This window comes from Chlamydotis macqueenii, chromosome 12 (genome assembly GCF_036417535.1).
Source record: "Chlamydotis macqueenii isolate bChlMac1 chromosome 12, bChlMac1.mat, whole genome shotgun sequence".
NCBI classification, from domain to species: Eukaryota; Metazoa; Chordata; class Aves; order Otidiformes; family Otididae; genus Chlamydotis; species Chlamydotis macqueenii.
The window spans coordinates 142,238-153,648 of record NC_141567.1 but is presented as its reverse complement, the minus strand read 5'-3'; the positions used below and the strand labels follow the sequence as shown (position 1 = coordinate 153,648).

The 11,411-nt window shown below is 44.8% G+C and overlaps 1 protein-coding gene across 1 annotated transcript in view; it reads left to right on the top strand.

The window, feature by feature from the left end:
- The first annotated feature begins 473 nt into the window (after positions 1-473).
- IQGAP1 (IQ motif containing GTPase activating protein 1) overlaps positions 474-11,411 on the top strand; it is an 81,500-nt gene continuing 70,562 nt past the window's right edge. The window contains exons 1-2 of the mRNA XM_086756915.1: positions 474-594; positions 2,326-2,425. Of these exons, the coding sequence (XP_086613041.1) occupies positions 543-594; positions 2,326-2,425 (152 nt within the window). The 5' untranslated portion in view covers positions 474-542. The remainder of the gene's footprint in view (positions 595-2,325; positions 2,426-11,411) is intronic.

Below are 11,411 nucleotides of genomic sequence, written 5' to 3'. Positions count from 1 at the left end.
CTGGACTGCCAAGGCTGAGCTGATGGGGCTGTGCTGTGCGCACGGGGGCTAGCGTGGCGGGCCTGTGCGTGTAAGGAAGCTGGAAGGGTTGAGAGGCTACGTGTAGGGTCATGACTGGGTTGACCTGGGCTGTGTCCCATGTAACGGGGCTGGCAGAACTTAGGTCAGAGCTTAGCTGAGTGTTATGAGTGGGGCTGACAGGAAAGCTCAGGGCTACGGGTGGGACAGGGCCAGGGCAGGAGCCCTGTGAAGGGGACCCCGGGGAGGGACAGGGCACGGCCCCGGCGGCACACAGGGACCTGCGTAGGGCAGGGAGCGGTCCGTCGGGGCGAAGGATTGTGGGACGGGGCCGAGCTGGGCCGGGCGCCCAGTCCGGCCGGTCAAGTTGTCGCCCCATATCGGCGGCAGCGGAGGTGGCGGACAGGGCGCGGCTGGGGCGGGAGCGAGCGCGGAGTGGCGGCTCCTCCTCCGCCACACCCGGTGCGGCAGGAAGAGGAACAGCCGCGCCCAGCTCCCGGCCAGCCCCGGCCCAGCGCAGCGCCATGGCGGCGGAGGAGGTGGACGGGTTGGCTCTGTCCCGGCCCCACTATGGCTGTGAGTTCTGGGGCGCTCGGGGTCCGGGGATCCGAGCGGCCGCCAAGCAGCGACCTGCCCGGCCCGCGCCGTCCGCCCCTTCCAGGGGCCGGTGCTGCGGAGCCGCGGGGCCTTGGCTCTGGGACTGGCCGCGGGCGCAGTGGGCCTCCCGCGGAGTGGGTGTTGTGGGGCGCGGGAGCTCGTCCAAGCTCGCCGTCTCTCGGGCGTTAGAGAAGAGCGCTGGGACAGGGCGGTGGATGGGCAGCGCAAGGGCGTCCTCCGGCTGTCGGGCGGGCTCCGTGCCTCGCCCAAGATGTCCGCCACGGGCGGGGCGGGAGCGCCTCTGGCGTGAGGGGGCGCGGCGGCCGCCCGGCAGCGGGGGTGTCCCGACGGGAGAGGAGCGCGGGGCCGCGGGCCGCCGCCTACCTTCCTACGTATTTCGGTGGCGACAGCTGACTTACCGGGCGAAACGCGCCTTGCGATCGGGCACCTCCAGCTCCTTGTCGTAGGCTGGCTGTGGAGAGGGAGGCTTTAGTTCAAGGTGTCCGAGATGCGTGCTCGCTGGTGCCACGATACCGTTTCAAGAATGAGCAAGGGCAGGGAAAAACGCGGTGCCGCGGCACGGAGATGTCGCAGGCGGCAGTCGGTCAGACCGTGCGGTGCCGCCCGAGGTCGCCGGGCCGGGCCGGGCGGCCGGCAGCAGGTGGAGTGCTGGTGGCGAGGTTGTGTGCTGACACTCGCCTTGAAGGAAGAATTGAACTGGGAAGTGGGGAGAGGAGGGAATCTTTCCTTACTGGTAGGCGTTACCCTGTGGTTTGGGACAGTTTTCAGGTCTTGTAACTTTGAGAGGGTTTGGAGTAATCAGAAAGATGCTTTTGCGGTACTCCAAAGTGGTTTCTAAGAGACCCTTTGCAGTTTGAACCAAGATCTTGTTTGATCCCAAATGCTGCAGTTGATACCTCATCACTTGGATTTATTTGTTGAAGGCATTTTAGGTGAAAGCTAACCTTTGATTAATAATGGTATGAGATGTTTCCTGTTTGTCAAGTTGGTCCATAAAACCTAAAAAGTTCTGGGTGGTGTTTTGTGTTTGGTTTGGTTTTTTTTTTGTTTTGTTTACATGGGAGCATGGATGAGGTATTTAGCTGTAGGCAAGGAAGGAGCAGGCTTTATTACTGAGGCTTTAAATGCACAGAATCTGGAAGATTTATGTAGGTCCTCAACATGATCTGAGGATGACATGCAGGTTGTGTATCTGAATGATTCTCTTCCAGATAAGGATTGTGAGTAACATTCTCGTCTTTTTTTTAGAGACGGACTATAAAGATACAGAAGGGATTATATGATGTGAATATATATTGTTGTCCTTCCTGAATCTTTGACTACTAAAATCAGAGGATAGATGGAGGGACATGTGGTCACTGCTGTGCTTTTGAGGAAGAGAAGGGCAGAGCTAGAAGAAAATGAAGGACTGATTCTAAGAAATTGAAAGATGGGAAAAGTTGCATCACAGTCAAATGGAGAAATCAGAAAGAAGGAAGATGGCAAGTTTATGTGTGACAAGGGAGTAAGGATAAGGAAACAGGGTCTCTTCTGTTGCTTGTAGAGAACAGACATATTTAGTACTTCGTTTTTCTGAATCAAATAAAATCTGTGATGTGTTTCTGTGGGAAAGGTTGGATCTGATTTTTGGTGTGCCTGCTCAGTTATATTCAATCTTCAACCATCTGAGAATGTTTTGACTGTTTGCAGCTGTCTTGGATAATGAGAGATTAACAGCAGAGGAAATGGATGAAAGACGACGCCAGAATGTAGCCTATGAATACCTTTGTCATCTGGAGGAAGCAAAGAGGTAAGAATAAGTTGTTTTGAAACTGCTGGTTCTTTAAAAGAAGTTGTGATATTTGGTAAGAGGAATAATTTGGATGCAGCTTACCTCTTGTCTGTTTCTTAGTGGCTATATAGTTACATTTAAAAAAACCTAACAAACAAAAAACCAAACACCCCCCCCTCCAAACAGTCAACCCCGATGTGCTTATCTAACGTGTTCTTAAAGACTTTTTGTGACAAGGACTCTGTAGCTCTAGTGTTCCATTCTAGCACTGAATGGGTTCTCCCTGTTATCTAACTTGTGTATGTGTTGGTGCGGTATTACCTCACTACTTATTAATGGGCGTGAAGAACAGGTTGTTATCTTCCTCTTAACTGCAACATTTTACAGATTTAAATTGTAACAGTGTATTTCCCTTGCACTTAACTTCTCTTGGAGAAATACGCAAGAATTTGGTTTTCGGTCTGTGGGACCTATTTAATAGATCTGCAGTACTTTTCCTTGGATTGTTCTGACTTCTCTCCACTCATTCCATGTCTTTCCGCAAGCACAGTGCTAAAACAGGAAAGTATTCCAATAAAGGCGTTACCATGCATACTTATAAGAGCATGGGGGTTATTTTGTGTATCCTGATAGGTGTGCTAGTATCATACATTATGGCATGGTATCCACATTTTCATAATGGTATGATGTAGTAGAGTTTTGCTGAGTTGCCACCCTTTTCCTTGAAGGTGTGCTGCTGAAATTTGTTCCTTATCTAGCATTTATGCAGTCTATTGTGTTTTTCTGAGTGTGTTACCTTTCACTTGATCCTGCTGAATTTGATTTTTCCTGATCTTTGTTTAAAATGTTGAAATAATTTTGATCTTATTCCTGTTCTCGAGCATGTGTGTAGCTTTTGTGTCATCTCCATGTAAGCATGCTCTATTTCTTTATTCAAACAATTAATGAAAGTATGATCAGAACACAGTAGATGCTATGTATCTGCTTGCTATTAAAAGAAAAAGAACCAATATTAAAAGTGAATGTATTGAGTCTTACTGTTGGTATTTTTCGAATCTTTATGCAAACATTCAATTCTATAAGCTGTACATGGAGAATAGGAATGAGACAGACCAGTTTGTCTACTGCTTCCCTTTGTGACAGTTAGGTCTTTTCATGCATGTGTATAAATTGAGGTTTTTTTACTTGAAATTTAAAATGTTTTTGAAGCTGAGATTGAGACCAAAGACAGATATTAAATAAGAAGAGGTGAGGTAATGTTTGTGTTGGTGACTTCCCTTGCCCCAAACGCTTCTGAAAGTAAAGCCAGTGTTTCACTTTTCATTTTGTAATTACTCAGGAAATGGATTGTGAGCTTACTTTCCTTCTTCCCTCAAAGATCTAGGCAAACTAGCCAATGTGCATACCACAGAAAATAACTTCTGGAGCAGTAGAAAATTACGGAGCATGCATGAAAACATGTTCTAAATAGTCAACAGCATGTTTTGTCATGGCTCACAAAATACTTCAGTCTGTCTTTGTCCTTCAAAAGATGATATGGATTAAGAGCCAGAAAACTTTGTCTTCCACTGGCTGAGTGATTAATTTTGGGTAAATCTCTGTAAGTCTTCCCCACCAAGACACCCATGTTCTACTATAGTGATTTTATTTTGGAGGGAATGCTGAGTTTGTACAAGTTCACTGCTGGCAGAGTATAAAGAAGGACTTAGTTCCAGGATTTTAATAGTTTACAGTGCCTTACTGAGAATGTATAGTATATGTTTGAAGGGGCAGGGAGCACTCAGTTTATGCTATAGTCTTTTAGGTGCTTCATAACAATTGTCACTACTATAGATTCATGGAGACTGCTTAGTTACTAGCAGATAACTTTCAATCCATACAGATTTGCATGAGGTTTGATGTAGCAAGAAAGATCTGACTATATGTCAAAATAACTCCTTCCCTTTGAATCTAAAATCTTTAGGATCAAATGCTGGGCAACAGGGAGAGATGAGTTGCGCTGTAGTCACTGTCTGTGCTTGAAGGAACCCCAGATCCATCGCTTGTGGACTCTTTCTGTCGTTTGCCTCAGAGTAAATGTTTTCTGAGGTGCTTGTTCTCTGTTCAGTTCCATGTCCAGATTTGCAGACAAACTCAGGCAAAAATACCTAACACAGCAACAGCTTTAATATTTTCATTAAGCTCTTGCCTAATTGTGGGGGACTTACGCTTTAGATAAATAATCCCTGAAGTTTCTTGGCCACCTTATCTCTGCTTCTGCGTATTGCCCTAATATTGATGAGGCTGAGCAGCTGGGTATTTGATTTTGCAGCCCCTTGTCAGAAACAAGATGTTTTCACTGCTTTGTCCTCAGGACGAGCCTTCAGATGTTTCAAATAATGCCTAGTCCTTGCCAGTATGTTTTGTGAAGAATGAAGCAACAGCTGCGTTGCTCAAAATCCAAGTAGTGGTGTTACAGCCTTCCTTGTCTCCACCTTGGCAGTCAGATCACTGACTTCTTAAGTGGAAGGTCTGCTTGGAGAGTTTCAGATTCCCTGTTTCCAGCCCTCAGTCCTTGCTTGCTTAGTGGCCTACAGGCTGTTCACGCATATGAAAGTGGGAATTTCTGACTCTATACCTGAAGCTATACTACTTTATTTAAGAGTTACAGATTAAATGACCAGAAGGAGGGGAGCAGACTCCTTAATTTAATAATTAAGATACACAAATGAGAGCAGACTGGCTTGAATTCATGGTTTACTCCCAATAATTTGTTTTTCCTCACTTAGCAGTCTTTTTGTAAATTGTCCTTAGAATTTTTTTAATTACTACTAGTACAGCCTGGAAGAGGGCTCTTGGCTGCGTTGTTGGGAAGGAGTTTGTTTAACAAAAACAAGTCAACCAGAACTGTAAGAGATCATTATATTTGAAATTAATGTCACTGGTCTGAGATTTTCTATATTTGATTTCTTTGCTAGTAGCGTCACCAAGACATGATGTGTGAATTTAATACTGTACCATTTTGCTTGTGCTGTTGATTACAGTGCCTCAGAGCTATGGGTATGTGTAGGAGGGTTTATAATCTTTCTTGATAGTGAGAGATTTCAGACTGGAAGTTATATCTGTAAGGAGAAGAGGAAGGTGACTGGTGTGCCCTGTGTCACGCTCTCAGAAGTTGAGAAGGTGAATGTTGTCAAGTTGATGGTGGCTGAAAGCAGGGTGTGGGAGGTGGCTGAAGAACAATTCTTAGCAGCCCCCCTCATCCCCCTGTAATCATGTTATATTATGGTCGCTCATTCAGACACTGTAGTTTATATTCCATTTTTCTATAACGTAAAGGTAACTAAAAAGATTTTAATAATACCATGCTGATTTGCATTCCATCAGCATTGTCAGAAGCTTGGTATCCTTTTAACCAAGCAACAAACACAAAATCTAGAAGTTTTTTGTTTTTTTTTTTTTTTTTTCATAAATGTTAAAAGAAGGAAGGCAAGATGAAAATTGGCCAGCACTTAATTTCATACTGAAATGAAAAATCTAGAAAAATCTGAATTTCTAAACTGTCTGATGTAGCAGACGTGCAGTAGCTTTGAGTATTTCTTGAAGCTGTTTGGAGTACCTGTCTGCTCAGGAGCACACATCAGAGGCCTTATCAGAGGAATATCAATAACATACTTATTTAACTGTATTCCTGCCTGATTTTTTTTGTCGTTGTTTGTTTATTTTCTTGAGCTGTTACTGTTGTTCTCTTGTTATTTAGCAGTTTTTCACATCAGCTACTAATGGGCAACAGTCTTGTGAAACAGGCGTTATTCTTGCTAGGTGGAGAAAGGGAGGCAGAGTGTGCAACTAAGTTGCTCAAGATGGTGAAAGACAGTGAAATGAAAATTGAAGCTAAAATGAAGAATGTGAATAGAGAGATTCCTGTACTGTGCTTGCACCAGATACCTCTTATTTGAATAAAAATGGCTTTACAAATAAGTGTTGTTTTAATATTTCAAGTTTGGTGGTTTTGGTCCTCTCCCCACCCCCTCCAAATCACAGTAGTCTGTGCAGAAAAGCTGTGTCAGTGCAGATGAAACTCTGCTCGTTCTGTTGTGATATGGCAGCTTGTGCTTACAGAACAATAAGAGTGTACTTACCTGGAACAGAAGCAACCCGAGGTAACTTCTTTTTGTGGTCCTTATCTAGAAGTCAGGCTGGTGCACTATAATATTCTTCATCTGGGTTGTGTCACAGCCTTCTTTTTTCTACATGGGTTACTTGCTTGGGTATTGTGGCATTTTTGTGATGGAATTAGCACTTAGCAATTTGGCAAAGACTTTTTCAAGCTTTATCTTTGGCTGTGGAATATTTTAGATTCTCCAAGTTGGAAACCAGAATGTTTTTAGCTTTCTTGTTTCCTTATCTGGCTTGCTGTGTGGTGGCACCATGCTTTTCTCCTGGGATAGTAGGAAATATTTTCATTCTGGGTTATGCCCTAGCATGGTGTCAGCATTTTAGTGCCCGGATTGCATAGCTTCCAATAACTATGTAACTTCCATTGTGCCTGAGCAGAGCAGTGTGTTTCTTCTTGTATGCATCACTATGGAATCTGACCCTGTGGGTTTTTTTCTACTTTTTGGGGGTGTCTTGGAGATGTTCCCTATTGAGCAATAAAAGGGTGCGGCTTGCTCTTTATTGCTGATTTAATCTGTTCAGGATTGAAGTGCACTTACTTTCTGTGATCATTTGGTAATCCCCTTCTTTCTGAGAGATTGGAAGATGTCTGAGTCTAAACTGATGATAACATTGAGAAAAATTAATATTTTGTGCCTGCGTGGTAAAGTCTGAAGGGTTTTTCCCATTGATTGCTTTTCTTGAAAGAGTTACTTCCCACTCTCCCTCATGCATGCTGTCTGTCTTTAAAGTGGAGAGCAATTATTATTAATATTTTATTTTCTTTTGCTGGGATTACTTGTCTGTGTCTTTAAGCAAAAAATAAACCTAAATTGTTTGCCAGATGACTCAGTTAAATTTTGCTTCCTATAAGAAATCTACTGTTTAAAGAAAAAAATCTAGTCTTCATCTTTTTGGGTTTCCTGCTTTTGATTTGAAAGTGGATATTATTGTCTCTTGGCATTTGGCATATTTATCCAAGATCTGCTTAAACAGGTCTCTTTATCTTCAGAGGTGTAGGGTGCCCAGAAGAGCGAAGAGGAAGAATTGTAGGGGACACTACTGTCTGGAGATGAAACGCATGTAGAGTTAGTGCTAGATGGGAAGCTCTACAAAGCTTATTCTGTGAGTAACTTTGTAAAGCTGGTTTATAAGGGTGTCAATGTCAGTTGTTGAAGGAGCTCTTGTTTGAAGAGAAAATATTTTAAAATAGTATACTGCGGATTAAATCTGCTTGTGAAGGAAATGTGACAGCTGGTGTTTTTACACATAATTTGTCACAACAGGCTTCTTCATTGCAAGTCAGAGATTTTTCAGAAAGGCGGTAATTCACATTGGTTCCATTCTGTTATTAACCTGAACTTGGAAAAATTGAGGTAGTTTAGTTAAAAGTATGTGTTGTATAAGCCTCTGTTAAGAACAGGGCTGCAACAGCAAGCTAGATACCATCTAATCCATCAGATCATAATAGTCCCCTCTCTAATAATTGCTGGTCAGTTATTGCATGCTGGAAAAGATCTAAAGATGGAATTCGTTATGTTGAGAAAACACTTGCAGTAATTTAGTCAGTAGCCTGTAAAGTAGAACCTAAAGTGTTCCTCTTATTGACGAGTTCTTCAGACATAGATGGGAGGAAATCTGAGACTTCTGAATGGTGTCTGTCTGGTTTGCCCATGTTTTATTTCAAATGTGTAACTCCCTTTTGGAGATATGTTGTTTTCAATTTTTAACTTTAGAATGAGGCCTTTTTTCTTTTAAACCATTTGTAGTGTTAAAGTTTGATTGGATTTTTACAGTTGCAGAGTCAAGAAAGAAAGAAAGTAATTCATAAATTGATGTATTTGAAGATATATGTGTATGTGAGGAGTCCTGATATCTTAATGTATAATTAAAGTCACAGAATTACAGAAACTGGCATTTGGGTGAACATGACTTGTACAATTCCCACCAAAAGTAACCCCTCTAGATCAGGTGAGTGGGTCATAAGGTCACTAGAACTTACTCTTATGTGGCATAAACAGGGTTCCTCTTTTTATTCCGGGCTAATCGAGACTTTTTTTTTTCTTTATTTCCTTGTATTTCCATTTTATTCCCACTTGTAAATTGGGCCAGGTACTGGTTTTTGGGTGGTTTTGTGGGGGTTTTTGTGCGTTTGGGTTTGTTTTGTTTGTTTGTTTGGTTTGTTTTCTGCTTCTGTTAGATAGGATGCAAGTTCCATGTTAGACTGTAATTCATCAATATTACTAGGTAATATTTTATCAATAGTTGTAAGTTAGGGTAGCTGCTATTTAGCTCTTGCCACTTCATCTGGGTCTTCTTATCAGCTTCTGTTTGGACTTGAGGCATTTCTGTACAGTTCCTGTACTGTTTTGTTGATGACCTCATGCAGCTGGCAGGGAGTGGCTGTCTGGACTGGAAGTGTCTTGGAATGCACATGCAGAACTGTATTTTTCTGAGAAGTGGGTGGAGAGAGGTGGGAGGACAGCGGTGGAGTACCACCATCTTTGCCTCACTCTGAATACTTTTTTTATGACTCACTGGAAATAGCAACGAAAGGCAGGCCAGGAGGAGAGAAACAGCTGTTTGCACAGAATTCAAATTAGAGACCAGGGTTTTGCTGTTTGGATGGTGGTTTCTGAAGGAATATTGTGTGTAATGCAAGAAGAGAGCAGCCCAAAATAACCAAAGCGAGTAGTTGTCACCTAACAGTTATTGACTATCGGGTACTGTGGAGTGCTTCTTACAAACCTTATTTGCAAGAAATTGACTTAGATTTGAGGTATCATAACTTTAGGCATGTAAGCCTATTTAGTTTCTAATGGTAAGCGATCAAGGCAACTGGCTTTTGCAACAGAACGGTTGAATGTGCCTTGAATGAGATTTTTGCCTATGTGATCATAGAATCATAGAATGGTTAGGGTTGGAAGGGACCTTCGAAGGTCATCTAGTCCAACCCCCCTGCAAGGAGCAGGGACATCCACAACTAGATCAGGTTGCTCAGAGCCTCATCCAGCCTGGCCTTGAACGTTTCCAGGGATGGGGCATCCACCACCTTTCTGGGCAACCTGGGCCAGTGTTCTATAAATCGCATTGTAAAAAATTTTTTCCTAATTTCCAATCTAAATCTACCCCCCTCTATTTTAAAACCATTACCCCTCGTCCTATTGCAACAGGCCCTACTAAGCAGCCTTTCCCCATCTTTCCTGTAGGCCCCCTTGAGGTACTGGAAGACCGCTTTCAGGTCTCCCTGGAGCCTCCTCTTCTCCAGGCTGAACGGCCCCAACTCTCTCAGCCTGTCCTCATAAGAGAGGTGCTCCAGCCCTTTTATCATCTTCGTGGCCCTCCTCTGGACCTTCTCCAACTGGTCCATGTCCTTCTTGTGTTGGGGGCTCCAGAACTGGACACAGTACTCCAGGTGGGGTCTCACCAGGGCAGAGTAGAGGGGGAGAATCACCTCCCTTGACCTGCTGGCCACACTGCTCTTGATGCAGCCCAGGGTGCGGTTGGCCGCCTGGGTTGCAAGGGCGCGTTGCCGGCTCATGTTGAGCTTCTCATCCACCGTCACTCTCAAGTCCCTCTCCTCAGGGCTGCTCTCAATCCATTCTCCGCCCAGCCTGTATTTGTGCCTGGGATTGCTATGACCCAGGTGCAGGACCTTGCACTTGGCCTGGTTGAACTTCATGAGGTTGGCACGGGCCCACCTCTCCAGCCTGTCAAGAAGGTCCCTCTGGATGGCATCCCTCCCTTCCAGCGTGTCGACGGCACCACACAGTTTGGTGTTGTCGGCGAACTTGCTGAGGGTGCACTCTATCCCACTGTCCATGTCGCTGAAAAAGATGTTGAACAGGGCCAGGCCCAACACGGACCCCTGAGGGACGCCACTCGTGACCGGTCTCCACGTGGACATTGAGCCGTTGACCACCACTCTCTGAGTGCGGCCATCCAGCCAACTCCTTATCCACTGAGTGGTCCGTCCATCAAACCCATGTTTCTCTAGTTCAGAGAGAAGAATGTCGTGCAGGCCAGTGTCAAAAGCTTTGCACAAGTCCAGGTAGATGATGTCAGTTGCTCGTCCCTTGTCCACCGATGCCGTCACCCCGTCATAGAAGGCCACCAAATTAGTCAGGCACGATCTGCCCTTGGTGAAGCCATGTTGGCTGTCACCAACCACCTCCTCGCTCTCCATGTGCCTTAGCATGGTTTCCAGGAGAATCTGCTCCATGACCTTGCCAGGCACAGAGGTGAGGCTGACCGGCCTGTAGTTACCCGGGTCTTCCTTGTTCCCCTTTTTAAAAATTTGGGTTATGTTCCCTCTCTTCCAGTCATCGGGGACCTCACCAGACCACCATGACTTCTCAAATACGATAGCCAGTGGTTTGGCAACTTCATCTGCCAGTTCCCTCAGGACCCATGGATGGATCTCATCAGGTCCCATGGACTTGTGCACCTTCAGGTTTCTCAGGTGATCCCGAACCTGCTCTTCGAGTACAGTGGGCGGTTCTTCATCCTCGCAGTCCCTGCTTGCACCTTCTACAGCTTGGGTGGTGGGACAGGAACTCTTGTCAGTGAAGACTGAGGCAAAAAAGTCATTGAGAACCTCAGCCTTGTCCATCTGGAGATAATTAAGTTTCTCATGACTGTGCACATGGTACTCATCTGAAAGCTCTTTGGGACTAATTTTTTTGGCAGGCATGGTAAGTGTGGTAGGATCCCCATCAGCAAGAGTGGCTAAGATACTTTCTACCAGTTGTTGGGAGTGTTTGCAATGGAACAAGGAGGAACCTCATGTTTACTTTTACAGGGCACGGGGAAGGATTTCAGTGCCAGACTATTAATGTGGTCTTTAGTTCAGCTGCATGTTGCCAGG